The 23727-nt window shown below is 43.1% G+C and overlaps 1 protein-coding gene across 1 annotated transcript in view; it reads right to left on the bottom strand.

Moving 5' to 3' along the window:
* LOC128429891 (receptor-type tyrosine-protein phosphatase delta) overlaps positions 1-23727 on the bottom strand; it is a 335913-nt gene that overhangs the window by 29376 nt on the left and 282810 nt on the right. Inside the window, exons 13-25 of the mRNA XM_053415754.1 lie at positions 15333-15521; positions 14156-14164; positions 13393-13410; positions 11342-11452; positions 10141-10152; positions 7039-7308; positions 5286-5867; positions 4730-4875; positions 4132-4276; positions 2230-2535; positions 1174-1367; positions 782-808; positions 317-434 (exon numbers count right to left, since the gene is read on the bottom strand). Of these exons, the coding sequence (XP_053271729.1) occupies positions 317-434; positions 782-808; positions 1174-1367; positions 2230-2535; positions 4132-4276; positions 4730-4875; positions 5286-5867; positions 7039-7308; positions 10141-10152; positions 11342-11452; positions 13393-13410; positions 14156-14164; positions 15333-15521 (2127 nt within the window). The remainder of the gene's footprint in view (positions 1-316; positions 435-781; positions 809-1173; positions 1368-2229; positions 2536-4131; positions 4277-4729; positions 4876-5285; positions 5868-7038; positions 7309-10140; positions 10153-11341; positions 11453-13392; positions 13411-14155; positions 14165-15332; positions 15522-23727) is intronic.

Genomic DNA, 23727 nt, shown 5'->3' with positions numbered 1-23727 from the left:
CACTCTGTTTACGATGAATTACTGCTGAATGCAATAGCTGAGCTCTTTATTTCTCTCTCTCTCGCTACATTTTCCATTACTGTAAATGTGCCAGCAGCATCGCTGTGTCACACCAGTGGGTCGGAGTTATTGCACTAATTGAGACGGCAATTAGCTGTTTCACACTTTTCACACTCTGTGACAGGAAAATTTGCCTGGTGCTCTTTTTCCCCCCCTCATTAGATGAAGCTTCACTGCTTTATGAACCGTTTGATAAACATAGAGTATATAAACAGAGAAGCGCAGGAGATTCCTCAGCAGCGATGGGACCCGTTACCTGCGCCAGTGGTCGTGATCAGCTTGGGCTTGCTGCGTGCACCGTCGCCCTTTGTGGTGTAGGCTGCCACGGTGACCGAGTAGGTGGTCTCGGCCTGCAGCTCGGCGATGATCATTTCCTGTGAAGAGAAGGGACTTCAGTTGCAGGACACACACTCGCTGATTGACACATGTTTGCAAGCAGGAGAGGTAGCAGTGGACTGTGGTGTCAGCGGATTCATCACAAAGGACACAGCAGACATGTTCTCTCAGCACACACTGATTTGTGAGGGATAGATAACTTGACTTCTCCGTGCAACATTAACTTAATCATGAGGCACTAATATAATTCAACTCTTTAAAGCCAGAATTTGGCCAAGCTATTGTTAAAATGAAACAAATCAGGCCACACACTCCTGTTGTGAATAAGAGACACATGCCATTCATGCAGAGGACAACACGGATTCTTTCAGGTTTAGCTACTCACATGTTCAGTTGAATCATCATATTCCCACTGATAATGATATCATAGTGTGGAGAGAAAAGAGACAAAGCAATAAGGGCAGGTAGACACTAATCACTGCCACCACCAAATACATGTGTTGGCTCATACACAATAATAGAAAAGCAGCAATAACTATATGTAGATACATATGCATTAGATTTCTGCTTCAAGTGTTTTTTAGTAACAAAACAGTTGAATAGTCGCTATTTTATGCAGTTCATTTATAGATATGACATTGTGGAGATTAGCTTATTTCCCATTTCAAATGACAGTGTGTGTTGTGGTGCATGTAAAGGTTGAGAGAGAGCGAGAGAGAGAGAAGGAGAGATTGTGTCTGAGAGAAAAGCACAGGCTGGCTGAGGAGGCTGTTCTACCTGGGCATCATCAATCAGGATGTCCTTGATGACTGGCTGTCCTGTGGGCTCCCCATTAACCATCCTGACATAGTGCACCTGGTACCCTCGGATCTGACCGTGCTGCTTGGTGGGCATCGGCGAGCGCCAGATCACTTTAATTGACGAGGAGTTGACAGCCTCCACCTCAACTTTACGAGGTGGCCCGCTAGGAACTGGAGGAACACCATGGGATAGAAGAAGAAAGGTCAAAATTATAGAGAAACCCCCTTCATCTCTCCCCCTTTTTTTCTCAAAATCTTGGCCAAAGTCGTGGCGCAAAATGCTGCCGTGGAAAAAAATCACAAAAGTGCAGCGAACTGCAACAAGCACTGCATGACATCAATATTTCAACAATGGTAAGGGGGGAAAAACCAACAGCAAAAACAGGTCTGACAACTGACCTAATCTTTACACAGTAAAAATGGGTAGAGTGGATTTTTCAAAACATGGAATAAAAATGTGTTTTGCCAAAATAGAAAAATGGAGCCAAAGTTGGGGGAGCTTCAAGTGACTGAAATGCTTGAAGCGCTGCAAGAAATTTTGGCTATGGAGCAAGGAAAAAATAAATAAAAAATGATTACATCACATGAGGGGAGAAAAAGGAAAAATAGATTTAAAAAAATGGCCTTTAAAAAAGAAAAAATCTTCCACCTTTTGTCAATCCCACTGTCCAGAAAAAGAAAAACTGCTGCCTTTCAAAAACACTGCAGAGAATACTTCAAAGTTTGAAAAAATGACAGTAGGGACTGGAAGTTGGAGGCCAGCGGTTGAAAATGCCATACCATGTGTTGAAATTGAGCAGCTTTGGGGCGGAAAAAGGCCAAAGAGTATTTTTTTTAAAAGTGCTTTGGTCAAAAAAGCGCAGAGTCCAAAAACGGGGGGGCAACAAGTATCAAGTGGCGAAAGTCAGAAGCAGGTAGAGAAGGGTAGAAAAGAGGGAGTTGTAGATACAGGCGAAGGTTGTTAGTATTTGGCAGAGTGGGTTAAGAGGGGTTTGCAGTTGTGGGGGGGGCTTTGTTTTGAGCGAACACATACCATCCTCCTCCGTGCGGACCAGCTGTGGCAGACTCTCCGGCCCGGCTCCCACGTCCGTGTGCGCTACCACCGTCACGCGGTACTCTGTCCATTTTTCCAAGTTTTCCAAAAGGTACTGGGAGCTTTCCGCCGGGATGCTGGGGATCCTAAGCAAAGGCATGTCCTCGCCTTCCGTCTCGGTGTAGTGGACGCTGTATTCAGTTATGATCCCGTTTTGTAATTCCACAGGGGGGGGCCGCCAACTTACCAGCACGCTGGTGGAGCTGGGGCTGTGGCACGTGACGTCCTGAGGTGGGCCCGAGGGTTCTGGATGGCGGGTTGGGGGTTTTGCAGCAGTTTTTTTTGTTTGTTGTTGTTGTTGTTTGTTATGTCGGTTCAGGACGTTCATAGTGTTGGATATTTGGGTCAAAGGAGTTTCAGGGTTTGGGTTTTCGATCAGGGTGATGATGGTAGAATCGACCAAACAAAGGAATAAAAGAAAAGGGAAATAAAATGACACCAAATGAGGAAAAATGAACACAAGGGACTCATGGAGAAATGAAAAATACTTTAAATCAATGACACATCACAAAGACAAAAAGGTCAACACAAAAGTGTAAACACCGATGATGAATGGAGGGTGTCGGTTTGGAAAATGGACAGCTTCACCATTCATAACCTACCTTTGTGATGACTAAACAATATATAAAAGCAGAAGGAAACAAAAATAAAAAACCCTAATATATTACTTCTCAGTTTGGTTCTTTCTCAATGAAAACCTACAGATTTTTCTAGGTACTTTTTTTTTTTAAAGCTAAACCATTCCAAAAAATAAATGTAGTAATAACTGAGACAAATTTGGCAAGCAGTTTACCATCAATCCAAAAACATAAAGGTTTGATGCTTTAACAGGTTTGAAATGTCACCAACCTTTCCGAAGCCTGTTGGTTTGTGGTAAAAGCCTGATTGTACAACAGAGAACTTCCCAAGGAGACACGACTGGTTCATTAGGGTCTGATAACATTGGCATGCACTTTTTTTTTTTTTAATTAAGTCCATCATTTACCTGCGAACAAACATCTGGGCAGAACTTCACCGCTTTTAATTAATACCCACCTGATCTCTGCCCTTGTCTTTCCGGAGACCTGAGATTTATGTTTAGATTTGCGAAAGTCAACTGTAGCAGACTTTATTTTGAAGGTGTTTATCTGACACTCCGCAAACTGCAGTCAATCAAGTTCAATTTTGTACGGAGCAGATTTTAATTCCAATCTGTTTCATAAATCTGAGGTCTCCCTAACTACAGTCAATACTTCGGTTGAGCTTTCTATGATAGAATTACTCCACAGCGTTATCTAATCGAATTTGAATGAAGTGTGAACATCAGTGTCCATCGGTAGAGAAATCCCCTTGACCTCTGGAGAGGTGGTTTCTGGCAGCATCTCTACATAGAAAGCTCAGTCTCTTATTTTTCGGTGCAGAAATGCAAAGTCAAGAGACAAGGCTTCCTAAAAGGCCGCCTGTGTGGGTAATGCAGATGACGGCATTCATATAAATAATTCAAGGCTTTACCATTCATTTGAGCCGTGCATGTTTTTGCACAACAAAGGGGAGCGAAAGGGGGGGGGGGGGGGCTCTTTATATAACCTTGTCTCCGGACTTCACAGGAAAGCCTGGGTCCACTGTCCATGCAGCCTCTTCAAGGTGAACGCTGCACGGCCAGCTGGACTCCATGACACTTATTTACTGTTTCAAAATCTTTACACCTTTTGGCTATTTTCAAATGCATTGTCCCCTTTTTTCGAGTTCAAGACTTTTTCAGTGGTGGTTTTTGCAGCACATATAAAATTGAGTGGAATGCATTTGAAAACGGGTTCCGTCCCAAACAGCGGGACGTGGGGCGAGATGAGGAAAGAGACCTACGTGTCTGTGGGGTTTCTGCCGAGATCTCGCTGGTGTAAGCTCCGACCCCGTGTTTACTACGGGCAGCCAAGCGGAAAGTATAAGTAGTGAAGGGCTTCAAGTCCTTCAGCAGGTATGTGGTTGTCGGCTCATAACTGATACGTTTCTGTAGGGGGGAGAAAAAATGTGATGTTAGTTTTCCAGAAAAGCAGGGAGTTACAAAAATTGAATGAATGCTGCTCTTTCAGATATATAAAAGAAATTGACCTTGTAAAGGATATTATTAAATTTGTCTGAGATGAGATGTAAATCCTCATCGACATACTTATTAAGGCTTTTATTTTGAAAAGTTACACGTTAAAATGCATTAAACAGTTACTTTTAACCCTTTATATTACACATTTTTTAATTTTACATTTTTTTGAGGGTTTAATAAAAAAAACTAAACACATTCAATGTACAGTTCATATGTTATTGCCAATAAATGAGCCTACTTATATTACAAATTCAGAAATTGTTGAGTATAGAGCTACTTATTGCGCAAGAAGAAGATGATTCTCGATCCTGTGTCATTCAGACTCTTGAAAGACGAAAGTGTTGTTAAAGCCGTAGAACTCACCTCCTCCTTGTCGTCCCTCTTCCTGTACATGAGTTCATATCCCGTGATCTGGTTTTCCTGTCCGGTCTGTGCCGGGGCGACCCACGACAGCAGAATGCTCGTCTCCGACTTGGCTTCTCCCTTGAAGTCGGTCGGTTGGGAGGGAACTGGAATAAGAGCGGAGAGATAAATTCACACACTTTGTGGCGATGGGGTTTATTGCCACGAGAGCCAGGTTTTCATTTCAGAAGATGGAGTCGGTTCAGCCTCATTAGCGCCGCGCTGGCACACGGCACAGAGTTACTTCACGCTGAAAAGCATATCTGACTTTTTCACAAGTAGTAAACAAGAGGACCTTTGAGTCTCTCGTCCTCAGTTAACTATTCTCATAAAAGGAAACATTCTCCCTCTTGAGAAAGCCGGTTGAAGTATGTGTGGTAGCTCTGGTTAGCAATTGTAAACCACTAATGAGAGTCTAAAAAATGTCTTTGACACTCCAAGTTTGATTGTGGGGTGAGAACATTTTTGAAACTTTGAGTTACATCTTGTCTTCTACAATACCACCAAATACACTCACCTCCTGTCTTGGCGATGATTTGAAGGTCTGTAGAAAGGGGCCCGTCGCCCACTGAGGTGTAAGCCAGCACCTTGATGTTGTAGGTCTTGTTGGGGATGAGGCCCTGGATGGTGACAAAGTTCGACCCCCGGACAATCTGCTTCTCCCAGAGGTTGACATGCTGGCCGGGGTCCATGGTGTAGTAGACTCTGTAGCCCATGATCTGCCCGTTGGCCTCCTCCGGCTCGTCCCAGTGAATGACAGCTGTGGTGGTGCTCAGCATGTGGCCCCTGACCTGCCTCGGCGCCGTGCTGGGCGCCTGCTCAGCTGTTTTGGCCTCGATGCTCTCGCTGGGCGGCCCCCGCCCGATGTTGTTCACGCCCACCACGCGGAACTCGTAGTCCGAGTACGGGCTGAGGCCCCCCACGCTGTACCGGGTGGTGGCCACGCCGTCGATCTCCTTGTACGAGTCCTCCGAGTACTTGGACTTGTACTGGATGATGTAGTAGGACACCGGCTCCGGATTGCCGGAGTCCCAAGTCAGCGTGATGCTGGTGGCGGTGCGCTCTGTCACCACAGGGATGCCGGGAGCCTTGGGCAACGCTGCGATGATAATTATTACATAAATATTAATAAAAATGCAAATTATTCCTGCAAACATTGGAAAGTTTTTGCCTCTGTAGAGTAATTTATGTCACAGTCCACAGAGACCTTTCTTTTAATTTGTTGATGGTTGAATAATATTGATTGCATTCATTTACCAGCCCACTGCACTCGATCCTGATGATATACCGTATATCTGGAGTCATAAGAGACTCGTATATTATGTGTATTGTATTAGGGGTTTGTATTCTTAGTAATACATTTTTTTTTTTTCAAAGAGAGAAATATAGTTAAAAAAAATTGATTAATATGTGAGATTAAAAACTTGAATCCCCCTGCTCCCCATGTTCAGCAGCTGGTAATGCTGTTGTCTTTAATCTCAGATTTTCCACTTGTTTATCACTTTAATAATTTAACAGGTGAATTTATTGCTTTAATCCCCCGCGCCGTGGCACATGGCAAAAGATATCAGGGCAATAAATAGTCTTTATATGCCGTCTGAGGTAGGCTTCTGGGGGAGCTTGCTGCCAGACTGTTATATTGTGACTAATATCTCTGTGTTATGTCTCGGATAAACAAAACTGAGTGTGTGTGGGGGTGTGTGTGCACATGAACACGGTGACGGCAGTGTGTGGGATATCTTTGTGGTATGCTGCAGTGTAGATATGATTACACTCCGATAAGTAGCATGCCTACAGAAGACACCAAACAATGCTCTATGTTTCACACAACCTCCCACCTCCCACCCCCCCCCCCCCCCCCCCCCCCCCCGCGTTATGCCCCCTTCTCCCCCATCTCCCGCGAAACAGAAATCGGGCGCTTGCTGGCTCCGCAGCTTTCCAGCTGTGCGATAAGCACTTCACTATATTCCTTAATCTGGCATCTAATGCACTGAGGCTGGTGCCGGGGCTTGTCTGAGGCATCAAGGAATCCTCTGCCGATGACTTATCGCGGCAGTGAGAAGTAAATAACTTTCTTTCAAGCGCTGCCAGTAGTCCCTGCTTGTATAGTTTACCCCTGACACATACCAGCTGCAAACCCAAGTATATATTTTTAACTACATGCAAAATGTACATAGTGCAAAGTCCTTCCCACGGCTCGCGTATCTATTATATAAGCACAAAATGTCAGGTTTGAAATATAAATGAGCAGAATAAGAAGCGGCCCCTACCCTTGACTGTTATCTGGGCCACGGCCTCTATCACCCCCAGGGTCGACATGGCCACACACGTGTAGTTGGCCGACTGCCGCACGTCTGTGAGCTCCAGGACGTTCCGTCCGATCGGCATGTCGTCCTCGGGCGTGAGGTCCTCGGCGCCCAGCATCCACTTCACATAAGGCATGGGGGAGCCCACTGCGACGCACGTGATGTTGACGCTGCCGCCCGGCATGATCTCATTGTCTGTGGGTGGAATGGAGAATCGTGGTGGCACCCGGCGCACTGGAAAAACAAATAAAGACACAGTGTGAGAAACAAACAGGAAGTGGAACGACTGCAGATCTGTTTATGTAGGAAAAACATAGGTCATTTAACATTTATAATAAGAATATGAACAGAATAGATGGATAGACATTTTGTGTTTCTAGATAAAATACAATCGTTTGATGAAGGTGAAGAAAACACAATTTAACACATTTGATCCAGGACTCGGAGATGTCAATGGCGAGTGGATCAACATGTAAACACCAGCTCCATGCACAAAATACTGTGTCACCATCGGTACAGATGAGTGCTGGACTCCACAGAGTGCTGGAGAGCCGGACGGCACTTCCACAGTTGTGTACAGAGACACAACTCTCAGACCGTGAACTTCCAGCTCGATGTGAAGTAATGTGCCGCATCACATTCTCACATCACACAGACACGGATAACACTATTGAGAAGCCGTACACGCAATAAAGGGGGGGGGGGGGGATGTTTTTCTTTGCTGATTCGACTCAGTGAAAAAGTAGAGAGTAGGGCTGTCACATGTTATGCATTCGAATTTAGATTTATAACAGTCATTTAGGACAATCATTTGTTTTTATTTACTTGTATATGCAGTTCTGCAAGATATCAACTGTGCATTGCTTTGTGATGTAAAGTTAAACCTTCAAAAGTGGCTTAAGACGTCTATAGATCTCTGTGAGGCGCCTCGCAGGACAACAGTTAAGTTTTACCCGCTGACGCTGGTGAATTCAATTATGAATGAAAAGTCTCCAGCTTATCTCAAGAGGAACAATTCTTCTCGAAGCATTAACGTGCCACATTTGGAAATCGTACAAATCGATCCATGGCTGTGAATGAATCTAAATCCAGAGCATCGACTGTGTCAAAATTATTATTATTACAACAGGACTGGATGATTTTGAGTGCAGTTCAAGATAAAGTGCTGAGAGAGGTCTTTTCAAGTAGGAGTTGTGAAATTAACATTTACAGAGAATTTCCAGGGACCGCCGTGTGTCTTTTACGAAATAAGAGAGGGTACTGTGATCGTCTGCAGCAAAAATCACTGATAAAAGCTTTTCCGTACTCAAAACTGCTGCTGGAGCAATTGCTGTAGAAATCTGTTCTCTGTAGAAAGTCTTAGTTTAACAAAGACTTTTCTTAAATTACTTGTTTTGTGTTCGAATGTGTTGCTTTTATCGCTGGAGACAAAATGCATATCATGTGACAGCTCTAGTGGATTCACATTCAAAATAAAAGTTCTCAACAAGAAAGAGTAAAAGTCAAAAATGTTAACTTAAAAGTAAAATACCCATTTTGCACATGGATGACCTTTTAATACGAGAGCAACAGTCCATCATGCAACAGTATGTGACTTTGTGAGATATGTATGGGAGCCGGGGGGGAGGGGGGGCTGCGGGTTCAAAATAAACAGTAATAGTGTCAAAAGGAAGATGTGGTGCTGCACAGTGTAAATGGAGTCTGAATGTTGCAGTGCTGTGAATGTGGCAGAGCACGAGCTAAAGGTGAGGAGAACAGAAAACTTTGGACAAAGGGTAAAAGACTGGAAGGAAAAAATATCAAAGTGAAAATATTAATTCTTCTCAGGTTTTATAAATGTGGATATTTGAACACAAACAAGGACTTACATTGAAATTAAAGTCAGTGTCACTGCCCATGCTTTCTGAAGTAGATTACTTTTGACTCGGGTTGAATTTCTTTTATTGACACTTGAGGAACATCTAACTTTTTAAATTCTGAGTCCTTCGTATTTACAGCCCTATAATAGTCCCTGCTTTGTGAACGTCCCTGTGACTCTACACCAGTCGGTTATTTGCTGTATTCGACTACCACTAACTCACAAAGCCCATTCTGTTGAGCAGACTGCTGCTCTCCAGAGAGGGAATCTGGGGGAGCTGCTTGCATTATTAAATACAACGTTTCTCTCACTCAATATTTAATTAATAACCAATTGGATCGCGCTCCCCACAGACATAATATTATCCCGCTCATTTGAATACCATTACATTTGTCAAGTCGCGTGGATAACGCACTAAATACATAATTCTTTCATGACTTCCTTGGCACGGAAAGATCCCCGTTAGAGGAAGTGTATAATCTCTGAGGGCAAGGTTGTTTTTACAGCTTGGTGCTTGACTATAGTGCCAATTACAACAAAGGACAGATTTTGCTTGAACATACTTTATCTGTGAGAAACTTCCACTAGAGAGAGAGAGAGCTAATTTGAGTGTCGTAATCCTCAAATGGTTTCGTGGAGAAATAAGATGCAGCTATTAGTCGCAGGAGCCGATAGACAATCAAGTGTATTGTTCCGGCTGATGCTTTGTTCCACGTTACTTTTATTTTATTTCTTGAAAAAGGAAATATCTTCTACGTCCCATTTTATGTTTGTTATTTTTATCCAAATGACCTGTTTTTGTTGGTCAGAAATCTTTTGAGAAAACGAGCAGGAACACTGACAAGCTAAAGGGTTCTGGGAGGAGGGGGGGGCAACTGGCTCAAGCATTAACAGGTGACCATGCAAATAAGACTCTGAGACAGATGCAAATATCGTCCCGGCTTCCCCCCCGCCCCATAGATGCAAACATGCACCACCTGTTGGACAGTGAAGCATTCGGACATGGACCGGGGGGCATATAGTACATCAGAGGAACATGGTCATTGGATGTGACAGAAATGAAATCGGTGGAGACAACAATGGCGAAAAGATAAATAGAGGCCACAGCGATGCATCGGTGGTTGAATTTGAACGTCTGCAGGAGTTTGACATTCATTTTGTGAACTTGTTTTCTGTGTGTTGTGTTCAAAGAGTAAAGACACACCAACCTTCTCGCAGCTCTGAGGGACGTAGGGAAATTGATGCAGAACAAAATGAAATAAGGGGAAGGAGAAAAAACAGGGGAAACACAGAGAGTAAAAAGGCCATGTTGTAGGTCTGCAGATGCTACGTAAACAATTGGAAGGACCTTGTTTCACCTAGCGTGCTGGGAGCCCTGTGTGCTTCCACGGCACCCAGGCTACAAAGTATAATAAGCAGTTAAATTTACTTTGCACATATTCTGCCCAAGCCGTGTGGTTAGCTTATTGTGATGATTAGAATGAATGCTTTTTACATTTGTTTAAATTACATATGGTAATATTTGAGTACTGAATTGGAATTAATGACTATAAAAACTAACCACAGGACTGAAGAGCATAGTAAAATTTATAATATAATCAATATAGCAAATTTCTATATGCTGTGTATAATTATAGAGACAATACTGGAGCAGTTAAAAAAAGAAAAAAAGCCTGGATTGATGTATTTGAGTCAAAGTGAGCATCAAAAACAACAGTTGCACCAACGCACCAGATATTTTGCGTTAACAGAATAAAAGACCTGTGAAAAAAGATTAGAGAATCGAAAGCTAGTTCTGCTCCCTGAGCTATATTCAGTTTACTAAACAAAATTCAGCTTCGACAGCGTAGGAATTAAAACCTGTCGGTTTGTACAAGCTAAATTTACCCGTGGGTTGAATCCTTGAATATAATTTATTTATTATAGTTTTAAGTCTTGATTTATTCATTTTATTTTAATGTCAATAATAAAAGTAGCGAGATTAAATGTGCCCTTCCGATGTTGATCAATGTGCGAGGAGAAAAGGGGCCAGAGAGGATCTGTTCAGTGCTTGGGAAAGAGCTGGGGCTGATGGAGGAGGCCTGTCCACACGTTACTCCGACAGTCGGGTTCGAGAGGCAATTAGTAGATAAACAAGGCGCAAGCAAGTCTAGTCATTGGTGCTGGACTCGGGGTAATCAACAGGAGGGACCAGAGACACATAACAGAGCAGATTCTGTGGGTTCAAATCAGTGCAGGTAAGTCGAGTGCAAAGTAAAAAAACAAACAAAGCTTACTTACAATGACCTCACAGGCTACGGCCCCTGCTGACTTTACCGGCTGATTTAAAGGTTTCTCATAAACTTCAGAGAGACAGTTAATAAAATTATTGATAGAGACATGCAGGCCTCGTTAACACGCGTTTCCTACCTCTGACGTATAGATTCGCCGGTGCAGAGTAGCGTGTTCCGTCGTTGTTGGTCGCCACGCATTCATACTTCCCCTGGTCCGACTCTTCGCTCTGCTCTATCTGGAGGGCTCCTGGTTGGGGAATAGCAAACGGTGCAGCAGGAATGTGTTTGGTTAAACATGGCGTCGCTGGCATCGAGTTCACAAGCAAAAATCCAAAAGACCACGTTGGGCCTCAAGGAGGCCAACATCAGCCACCGGCATTTCTAGTTTGGCTTTGTCCTGAAAGCTTCAGTAGTCGGGCCGATTCAGAGAAATCATAATCAAACAATATCCAATGAGATACTACACGTATCCGCTACTATAAACTCTGTATTTTAACGTTTATCCCACGTCATTGTAAAAGCCGGATCCATTGGCTGAGGTAAAATGGAGGCTGTGTTATCCGATTAGAGACGAGGGATAGTTTCAAATGGTTTATCATGCAAGACCCTGTGATTCATATGTTGTTCCCTTTTAACAGGCCTAACGTAACAACAAGTGAACGGAAAATAAAACGTATAACTTTGATGGCATCTTATGTAACAAAAAAAAGGCCAGATTTAAGACTACAGGGTCTAAAAAGACACTCATCCTAGCGCCAATGTCAAAAAAAGCCATAATTCCACTTTTGAAGATTAGGGGCAAGCCCTTCAATATACAACATGTCACTGGACTGGTCAATATGGGGATGAGTGATAACTGCTTCAGGGAAACATGGATCAAACAAAAAAAGGTTTACAGTATAAGAAAGCAGCATAACAAGGGAGGACAATTGAAAGAAAGAAATTTAGGTTTGAATTTGAGCATATTCAATCACAGATCAAGTGTAAGATTCACCTAGGAGATTAATTTTGGACTTTGAGTGAAGTTACTTTAAAAAAAAAATGCAGCTCATACAAAAAATTAAAAAATGCTGCTCATACACGTGGAAAAATTTTAATTTGAGTATTATGCAAGGCAAGAGCAACATATAACCCTCGGGAACAAAAGTTTGACATGCAAATCTTGGCAAGAAATGTATGTCGGCACAACTTACAACCTTCTGACAACCCTTAGCTGAAAAATAAAATGCAGTTGTATTAGAAGACAAAATTCAAAATATCGGCCTGAGCCGACAAGAATGGAACCAACCACTGCTTTAGCTTGTGAAAGCTACAAAAGACACCCATAAAAATCCACCAATGGGATCAGCAGTGTGGTGTCACATGACCCAGGGGAAAAATGGCTTTAAGCATCAACAACTCTCCAACTCCTCTGTCACACGGCAAAAATGAGCCAATCAGGTCCGCGCCGGACTCTACAGTTTGCCTTTCCCAAACCCTGAAGAAAAAAAAGTCAAAAAGTAAAATATTCTCCAAACCCAAGAAAAGTGAGAAAAATAGGTGAAAGAGAAAAAAAGCACCGTAGAAACTTTATCAAAAAAGTGGTTGTTTGGGCTTTTTTGTAGAGGTACAGGAGAGGAAAGCAAATAGAAGAAATGGGAAAAAAATAGTTTGCAAAGATAGGAAGAATTTCTTTGGGAGAAAAAAGCAGAGTAGAGGCAATGTTGTCTTCAGCATGCCTGCGTGACTCCACAGCATCTGTGTGTGTTTTAGTGCTGAACAAGAACAGCTAAGGGGGGGAAAAATGCTTGGTTGTTTTAGTTGGACAAAAAGAGGGACACATGGTTCGCTATGGCCAAAAAGAAAACAAAAAATGAACGGAAAAAAAATAGAGTTTGGAAAAAAATAATTGTCATTGGATATGCTTATTTGAGCCAGGGCAAGCATATCGCAACTGAGATAATCAGGCTCTTGAAAAACCAGAATACAAAGGAGTAAATAAAGAATAGACAACAAAAAAAAGATGGAAGACAAATTTTGTCAACAAAACAGGACAAATAAGGAGGAAGGTCCGTATGAACGAAATGGGATTCGGTCTCGGTCAACAGGACAAAAATGGCGGGTGATATCGAGTGGAGATGAATGGGTTGACAGCAAGAATGAATTTGTATTATTTTCATTCTGTGAACGTCAGTTCAGCACTCTTACCTCTTATTGGTGTACCACCTGGGTGGATAATATGAATGCAAATAAGATTAGAAAGAAGAAGCATTAGTACGAGTAGATAGAGTCTGGGGGGCTTTGGAAGAAGAATCAAATTAGATTTAACAGTAAATATAGGTACTAGAGGAGAGAGAGAGGAGAGAATCAGAGAGAGAAGAAGAACTTTTCTCTACTGGGCAAAGAAAGACAGGGTTCATCATAGAAAAGTCATTGGTCAGAGAGAAGAACTTGTACATTGGTGTGCCACGGGGGAGGTGGCATTGTATTTGTTTTTGGCAGTGGCTTCTGGGGACCATCTAGTGAAGGGAAAGACTTTTGAGGACTTGGTGTGTGAGCTTGAAAGCAGAAATATGACATCCCTTCGCTTGACCTGAGCTGATCACCTCCCTACGAAAATACTTGAAATTCCCCAACCTACGGTGCTGGTGTTAAGAAGATTAAGTGAGTGAGTAAGTGGTGGTGTCAGTGAGTCAGCAACAAACATGTGAGGACAGGTCATTACCCCGGTCAGTCTACGACAGCGCTACTCTGATGTTGTGTAATCCCTGGGTTCAAGGTGAGACTGGAGCTGGCAGTGGTGGGACACTTAAACAACGTGGGGTGAGGGAACAGTGTGTGTGCCTCAAAGTAGTAGCCCTGCACTTAACCTATCTGTTAGTAAAATGCATGCCATGCATTTTAATATTTGTTGGAAACATGGAAAAAATTAGTGGGGGGGGTGATGTGTGCTTTAGAGCTAAGCACTTACCAAAGGATTCTGTAGATTTAAAAATATAGAGAGAAGAAAGACAGCATAAGAATATGAGTATATCTTTTTTTGAGTACGTTTTAGTTCACAAGGTTTTGTCGTTAATGCTCTACGCGAATCAGAGAATCGCACATTAGAAATACGGGTTAGTTCTACACAGTTCTGTTGAAAACAAGTCAGCAAGGGGGAAGGAAGGTTAACAAGACGGTTTAACAGAGGACAGCTGTGAAATCTGCGATGACAGGTGGTCCAACATACAAGCCTTGTACAGAGTAGTCGTGCTAATGCGTTGACGTTAGCTGGCACATAAAGCTGGAAGCTAGTTATTGATTCTTTTGAATATAATATAAGAAATATAGAAACCTCTGTGTTTTGAAATATCGAAATCAAACTTTCAGGTTAATGTATTAAGGTGTGTCACAGGCAGATAAACACAAAGATGGCGTTTACACATTAAAGCGGGGGGGCTGTAAGTAGTAAGAATCAGAGGGGGGGAGGGGGGGAGGGAAAGCCTTATGAGGTTTTACGCACTACTGTGGCTGATTAGAAATAAAAAGTTCTTATATAAAGCAAATTAGTTCAAATGAGTTTTAAGGATCACTCTTTTCAATTGGTGAAATTTCATAAAATCCACAAGATCCATAACTTTTCTGCACGTCTCCTACTAACACGTACACTCCTGTCAGATTTCTGAATGAAGCCAAATGTTGAGTATTAATTGTTAGGAAAAGAAAAAGAAAAAAAAAGGCATAAAGGAATGAAGAGAATGGATCCAAAATAGCTGCACCAATGCAGTGGAAAGAAAAAACCAACAGAAAAAAAGGGCAAAGGAAGTTCATTGTAAAAAGTCACAGCAGTGGGCAATGAGGGCAGAGGTTAGGGCAGAAGCCAGCAAACACAGAGGGGGGGGGACGGGGGGGACAGTCCCAACAGCCCATGACAACACTGGAAGACAAAGGGAAGACACGCGTACGGACAACACACACTGGGGCGCACAGCGAGTAGGAGGACAGTAGAAACAATGCCATTACCTAAAAAATCAAAGCCAAATGAGAAGTTAAGTCATGGGAGGAAGAAGAGGATGAGAGAAGAGAGGAGACGACAGGGGGGGGAGCAGGTCAGGTAGAGGGGACTCCCTTTTCTTTTTGGAATCACGCTTTCAGCCGAGAGAACCTACCTGATCTGAGCTGTTTAATGCGGCCGTTGTTGTTGGTGGTGTTGACGGGCAGGAAGTCTTTGAACCAGGAGATGTCGGGGTCGGGGTTGCCGCTGGCGGCACAGAGCATGGTGGCGGTGCGCGTTCGCTCCACCACTTTCAACTGGGGGCCCATGTCTATGGTGGGGAACCCGGGGGGCAGCTGGTCCTCTGGAAATGGATGAGAGAGGTTGGAGCAGAGGTAAGACCGAGGAAGGAAGTGTTGGACACGATAACCATAAGACGAAAATATAAAAAAGAGAGAGAGGAAGCTAAAGCAAACAGGACATATTAGCATATTATTTGCATATTATTTGCATATAATAAAAAAAAATACGTCAAAATGAATGTGGCTTCTGGGAGACCCCTTCAAATTTTTTATTCACATAATGTTATTTAGAAATTACAGTTTTATAAATAATTGACATTAAAACAAATGTAAATTGTACATATTGTAATTCCTTTCATTAAGTTTATAACAATCAAGTTAATCTTACTTTCCATATTGAAAAGACATAATCACGGAATACCTTTCAACACAACTGTATTGTAGGACATTTAAAAAATGTAATATTCTTTTATAAAACATATGCACACAGCAGGGAAGGAGCTCTCTTAAACAATCAAGATGTAAGAGGCTCACAAGTGGCTTTAAGAGGTGCTGCTAATAGCTGCAGCCCTCCGTTTGACGTCTTTATGCTCTGCCACTCTAATCGTCTGCATACCGAGAGCAGTATTGGGACTCAATTCTCAGTAGACAAATACATATATTCTCGCAAATGTCAAACTCTAACGTTAATAACACAAAGGAAGGACCGGCGGCTTCACAGGCTACATGTGTATTCAGGTGAGGTGTTGCTCTGATGTGCTGTGATGAGAGCAGGTGTTGAAGCTGTCGTGTCCCCGCCTGTGTCTTAACTCTCCGACCGAACAAGGCCGGGCTTCATCTCGGTGTCGTTGGAGATGGGAAAGACGATAACTCACGTTGCTCTTTGCTCCAAATAGCCCAGCAATGGACCAAGTGGAGCAATGGTATCCCCGTTATGGTATCAGAGCAAGGTGGTGGGTTTGTATACCCTCGTAAAATGCTTCATCAAATACTCTCCAACAATCAGCTAGTAAGATATTTCAAACAACCTTTTTTCAATGATCATTTTACTATTTCCTGCAACTGACAATAAGTTATCAGTACTTGAATTATCTGAATGAACAAGCAGTAACATTAATTAAACACCCACATGCACGGGTGGAAAGTGCCTTAATTAAAGCTACAGGTGTCTTTTGTATTAGTTTCAGTTTTTCTCGGACTTTGCGTGGTTTTTTTTTTGCCGTGAGTTTCTAGTCCTCAACTAAAAGTCACCTTCGGAGTTGTGCATTCAAATTTCGGTTACAATTATATGATAAAATGATCATCTTTGACAGTTTTTTTCCCTATATAAATACATCAGCTAGTGGTGCTATGAGAATACTAACAATAAACTGTATATAAAACAAAATATGACACTGGAACTGTATGTGAATCTATTATCCCACTTTGTTTTACTTTGTCAAATATCAGTGGTGACTGATAATAGCAACCCTCCGGTTTCCTGCTTATGTTTAATTAATGATGTTGTAAGGATATTTCATTAATATATATACATATATTGTTTGTCCTCGTCTAACCTTGATCATACTTTACGTTTATCATAAATACTTTTGTTATATCAAACTTCAAAAAGCCATTCTTCAGATAATCCTTTCCTGTCCCGCTCCACCCATTTCTTCATTCTTGGTTTTACTAACACCCTCATTGTTACTAATCTACAAGAGTGCAGGTGCCCCCCCCCACCCCACCAGTTATGTATAACTTTTTAAGTTCGCTTTAAAACACAACCAGGCACCCATGTCTCCAATCGTGTTCTCTCGGCATGACAAAGAACATCAAAGCCGGGGGCAGCTTTGTGCCGGAGCTCTCTCTCTTCCTCCGAACAGGAAGTATTTTTGGCTCGCGCTAAGTCATGATCTCGGAGAAGGTGCAGAGTGGAGTGTTCCATCCGGCGCGGGATCCCCACGTGCAAAATGTCTGTGCGTTAATCTCCCGAAAACAAGACCCTGCTTATGCCGAATGCCAACGAGGTTCATGTGCACCTTTAAGTTTTCCCTTCCCCCGCTGTGATATGGCTAATTAGAGTCTTCCCTTTTTTGGAAACGCTCTCTTCATTAAACTTTCATGAGGCGACATCAGTCTGGAAACAGCTTTGAGATGCCACGAGCGTGCGCACAGCCAAGACGACAATCATGGCCGCCGTCCAACAATGCTTTTGGGTATCTGGCATGAGGAACCACCTCAATGGATAAATCTTCTCAGAAATATAAACTGTTTTTACAAACGAGTGACTTCAGCCTGAACTGCAAAACTTTCCCCCCCGCCGCAACTCCGTGTCCCTGCCTGAACTGATGTGTTGTGACAGTGATGGAGGTGTGTTGTTTTTGCAACGTTTTCAAGTCGTACAGAAACATTCTCAAATTACTCTAATGGATTCCAGGGCTCTCTAATGCAAACTTCCATCACTGGGCATAGTCATAGTCATCTTGGTCCCTGCATCTGCATGTAGCTCATCCCAGTGAGACCTTGACATTCTGTGCACTATATTATGTTTGATCAGCTCGTAACATGTTTTAGAGGAGCCTGGCAGTATGTTTTTTCAAATTAAATTAATTGGTGTTGATAAAAAACGACTTCATCATATCACCTCAGTCAACATCAAACATCATAGTTACATGAGGGAAGTTCAGCTGGAGGACAGAATTAATACATGGATGAAACTGCGGTCTGATGTTTCTGTATACAGTGTATTCCCTTTATCACTTTTTTTATGAATTGCACCAAAAGAAAAAGAAAATGTTGATCACAATTTCCACTAAAAGCACCAATTCAACACTCATCAACTGTCTAATGTGAAAAACCTCACTTTCAAAGGTGCTCATTAAAATGGGGATGGACAGGATTTGTTTAGCTCCCGTCCGAGCTCCCCTCTGTCCGCTCAAGGTCGAGGGCGACAATTAGTCGATTCTACACCGAGTCAAAAGTGTAGCTGATCCGACACAATAGCCAGAAGCCAGCCCGAGAGCAGGGATGTGCGTGGAATGGAGTAATTGGATGTGGCAGGAAAAAGCAGCTCCAGTGAAATTGCAATTTATTCCTAAAAACAAAGTGCGCAAGACATCATAATTTAGCCGTCTGTCAAGAAGTCGGGATTATGCTCGTGCCGCAATAAGAAAAAAGCTCCTGGTTATTACTTTATCTCAAATTGTAAATTGTGTATTGAGTTTGTCAAAATCAGGAAACTAATGATCAGGCTTTAAAACCGTACATATATCATTTAAATAAACTACAAAAATATACGATACCGGAATTAAACCAAATCTTTCCACCTTTCTTAAAACGCGTCTGGGTTACATGAGGAGGATTCCAGTGCCGGCGACTGATATGACTCCAGGCGTCGCATTTAAAATTAATGATGTGTTACAAAGGTTTCTGGCATTTTCCAATGCGTTCTTGCTTAGTCAAGAAATGTTATTTACAGATGAGCACTCATGCTCGTCCAGAATGACCATCGAGCGTGAGGTACCTCAAAACTTCTCGTGCGTGGAACCTGAGATTAAAATGCAAGAAAATAAACAGTGCTTTGACGGATTCAATCTTCTTGAAACCCTCCGTCCATCACCACTGTGATAATAAGTCTAGGAGGGGAGATGAACACATTATGTGGCTTGTGCTAGGTATTAATGTTAAATCAGATTAACCACTCTTTAATTTGAGCCAGGAATAGTTTTTTTGTGAAAGCTGGATTATTGAAAAAACGTCCCGAATGAAATAATAATTCTACAAGTGTTTCCCAATTCCCCAAAACAGTCACGAGTTGTGTGTGGCAGTTACATAAATTATCAGCAGCGGGCTAATTCATAACGACTTCAGGAACCCTGAGCCGCAAACTAATAGGATTGGAAATTGGAAAAGTTTGTGGTGCGGTTTGTTTGTTTTGAAATGTGTGTATCAGGGTTAATATGCCGTTTGTTGCGTGCCAGGCAACATTGTAAATGTATAAAAGTCTAAGCTAAGAATTATCCAGATTCCCCCCCCCCCCCGCACCTCGCCGAGGCCTGCAGTTTCAAGGACGGGCTAAGACAAGGGCGGTCCCGGCTTTGCAGACCCATATTGTATATTCAACAATGGATCTACACACTAAATGAGATGGAAGGGAGAGAAATGCTGAAGTCACCTAGAGAAGTGCTGAGCACTGGTGCTTGATATAAAAGGCTCCCAATGACAATTTGCACACATTAGCCGGTACCAGGCCATCAGGCTGTATGAGCGGGTGGTGCCAAGTGTGAGACGAGCATAAAAAAGGACATTGGCTCCGAAAGTACCTCGGTGAGCAGATTTTTTTTTTACGCCATAGACATAAGGCCACTGGACGTAAACCCGACCCATTAGTAGATTGTATCTATTGATCATTCATACAAAAATACGAGCAGGGGTGAGATCACATTTACAGAGTGTGACACCGGCGGCCATTTCGGTTTCTAAAATGTCGCTCGGACGCAGCATGAACTCAGCAGTATTTGTCATCACGCCGCAGGGGGAAGTGCCGTCACACACACACACACACACACACAAACGCACACACACTCACACTCACAGCCTGTGTTCCAACGTGTCACCTGCTGTGATGTAAGGATTCGAGCAACGCGCTAAAGTAATGTTCTCCTCGTTTGCGCTCTTAATTAAATGAGCCCTAATTGAGTCTCGACAGTGAAATGCCCCGTTCAGCTGTCACCAGTCACTCTGTACATTTTTTTATTTTGCTCGGCTACTGCTGCAGTGCATGTGCATCCTGAGGTGACAAAGGACTAATGCAGTTACATCCATGGAGTGGATTTCATTCGGTGAAACCAGACGTTACAAACTAAGACGTGTTTTTAAAACGTGCACGTGACACTAGAGCTCCTGACATCCACATTAACATCCTGTTGCTTTTTTCCTGCAGTGCACCTACACGGGGTCGACAGGGACGTGAGCCAGCCTCTGCCGTCCCTCTCTCTCTCTTTTGTTTGGTGAATCCTGTACTGCGCAGACGGCGCCCGTCTCCAGCAAAGCGTTCTGCAGCGAGGTGTTGTTGGCAGATGCTGATGCTCTGCTAACGCCGTATGTACTTAGGCTAATGGCTTCACGGCTTTAAAGTAGAGTGGGGTTGACAGTGTATTCGTCACATATATATTGATATTCACAAGGTGGGCTCTTGAGATGTACAATCCTATGGAATATTCTAAAAACCGAAAGTCCTAATGAGGGAGTAAACACATAAAAGCAACATAAGGCGTTTTCAGGCATGAGCAGTGGAGGATGTCCGCAGCATTGGGTGTGAAGTTTACCTTTCCCACAATGCAGCAGGACACTGAAATCTCCGGGGTGTTCCGGCGAGGTGTCTGTGGTGTTTTTAATAACTTCATCAACACACACACACCTCTGGAGTGAAGTGCATGTCTGAATGCACTATCAGGTCATTAAGAGTGTGAGTTAATCCCTGATTGGTTGAGGTGCAGAGGCTGTTTTATCTCAATGAGATTTTCCTCCTGTTTTATTCAATAAAAACAAAAGAAGTTGAGGGGGAAAAAAAACAAAACAAATCTTGTGACATACTTCAAGAGTAAAGCAATAAAAGTATGAACCTTCATGGTCACGTTCCGGCTCAAATTCCGCGGTTGCTTCACAAGGATTGGATTTGGTCTGACCCTTTGCCTGCCAAGCGGAACACGGCTTTTCACCCAGTGGTCGAGGTTATTCTTCAGGGGGGAAAATCCCCGAAGGCCATAATAAGATATATTTGTTGAACGTATTTGAGTGGATACAATCTGTTCAAAGGGGCTGTCACGGCCTAGTGGGCGGCGGCGGCGGGTGGGGGGGAGGAAGTGTGTGTCAAGAGGTACTGTTGTTTGGGAATCCCAACTCAGCCAAAGACGCTGGATTATGGAAGTGTGGGAAATTCAAGGAGGGGGGGGGTGTCTGATTATTTGTACCCAGTTTATGAATCAAACAGGTTCTCACTCAGAAAACCCTCATCCAAGCACAGAAAACATCACATGACAGCTTGTGCTCAGCCATTTTTTTCCCTACTACACAATAGCGAGTGATTTTGAAGTTGAGGGACACTGATTAAAAGCTCTTTCCTCACTCAAAAAACATCAACTCGAGTGAGGAAGAAACAAGGGGGCGGGGGGGCTGAATGGTAGCAAGGTTAGGGTGCTAATCACGTTAATCACGCAGCACTCTCACTGCTCACAAGGACGTGATTTGGAACCCACTTGTTTAACGGCTTGCTAATGCATTCGCTGGCCTAGACCGAATTAGGACTTGGCGTTTGATAAAGAAGTGAGAGGTGTTGAGAAAGAAAAGTATGTCCATGGCCCCCCTAATTTGACCTGAAGGATGAAAGGCTTGAAGGACGGGGGTTGTACAGTAAACCAGGATTTGCCAGGGCGCCATTAAATGTGTTTTTCTTTCCAAAAACCGAGTATGTTGATTCGGAGGACATCAGCACGGAAACACTGTCGATAGCAATTTGTTTACAGTTCTGTGAAAGTTGTCGCAAGCTCCGTTATTACGTCGGTTCAGAGACGACCTCGACGAAAATGTTCCATTCGGCTCCGGCTCAACTGACGTATTTGTCCCCCCCCCCCCCCCCCCCCTCCTTTGGCACGGGCGAGGGAACTGTTAATTATGCTTTTGTTTACACACAAACAAAATTACTCAAGCAAATGTAAAAGCTTTTGATTAACAAAAGGCAAGCCGCTATTCCGTGTTTGTGCCAATTCCGTGACGGCATCTGTTCTATTTTTTTTATCTTTTCTTTTCCCTCGTCTATTAAGTTTCCTTGTAGGTGCAATTTTTTTTTTTTTTTTTCACAATCTAGCTTCCGGTGATTGACGGGGGGGTTTTACATCTGAGCCCCCCCACCCACCCTTTTGCTTTATCAGCTTCCTGCAGCTCGGTTAAAATATCTGAAAACTTGGGATTCGGACAGAGTTGATTTACTCAACACTGCACCATCCATCATTCTGTTGCAGAGGTGAAACTTTACAAACATTCCTTTTTGACCGAGGGACCTGGACATTTTAATATTTTGTTTTAGCACGCATTCTTTCTTTCTAATCTACTTGTTTGAGAAGAAATGCTTAAGATATCCTGGATAAATTCCACCCACACATGCCTGGACATCGTTGTCAGCATATAGATGTCTCAGCACTGCCTGAGGTGGAATACTTGAAATAGTTAAGACGCTAGTCTAAGTAACGACCCTCGTCATTAACCGTGCAAAGCATCATTCATGAGTGGCAGATAAAGCCATTAAGCGAGACAAGCATGCAGACTGTAAAACGCACATGTTGCATCATCGCCGAGCGGAAAAGAAGGAGAAACGACACATTGAGATGAATTCATTTTCCCTTTAATGCCCTCGGAGAATCCGAAACCGTGTATTTATCTCACTGATACATCCCGCCGCTGTCTGGCACATGTGTTGTCCAGTCTAAATGAGATTAGGTTTTCCCCCCGGAGCTTCCTTTGAGCCAGATTTCCCCAAATAAGCCTCCTGGCACCCGCCAAGTGTAGATATTGCTCAAGTAGTCCAATAATGGAAAACAAAATGCTCAGCACTTCCGTTTAATAAAGCCCGTGGTGAGGGACAATTCTGAATATTTCTTCCCTGAGACGCGTTTGAAGGGTGCACGGGTTGGTGAACTCCGAGTCAACCCCTCCGACAGTTTCAAACCCGTGACACGTATCACGACGGAGAGCCAGGTGGTTTTTTGTGATTTGTTGCAAGGGACTGAAATGTGGGAGTGCATCCCCGTTTTAATGCCTGGGGCCGCGGTTCTCTATGTTCCCAAGCTTTAGACCAACCCATTTGTAGAAAATGTTAAGTGGCAAGGCATGACTGGTTTCCAGTTTAGGTTTACAAACGTGTCTGTATGGGATGTGCGGGTCAGAACGAATCCTGTTGTATTGAGTGGAGTGCTGGGGAGGTCACATTCACCACGGAAGGAACGTGATCCATTTGTCTCCACTCGGGTTACAAATGTGTGTTTCAATCTTCATAGTAAAATCAATGAAGTGGGAAAGTTAGAGAGAGAGGAGTGTCGGCCAATCCCCTTCATTTTGCAGGTCTGCTTGTGCAAAGTCAAACATTTACAAGGCATCTCGTAGATTTGGGGTATTAGGTGAAAAATAACAGGGAAAACAAATGGCCACGGCTGTTAAAATGACTACATCATGGTTTTACCCACACCAGAAAACTATCAAATCTGTCACTTTATCTTTTTCTTTTACATACCC

This window comes from Pleuronectes platessa, chromosome 23, assembly GCF_947347685.1.
Source record: "Pleuronectes platessa chromosome 23, fPlePla1.1, whole genome shotgun sequence".
Taxonomy (NCBI): domain Eukaryota; kingdom Metazoa; phylum Chordata; class Actinopteri; order Pleuronectiformes; family Pleuronectidae; genus Pleuronectes; species Pleuronectes platessa.
The sequence above is the reverse complement of the archived record's forward strand: the minus strand, read 5'-3'. Positions and strand labels throughout refer to the sequence as shown.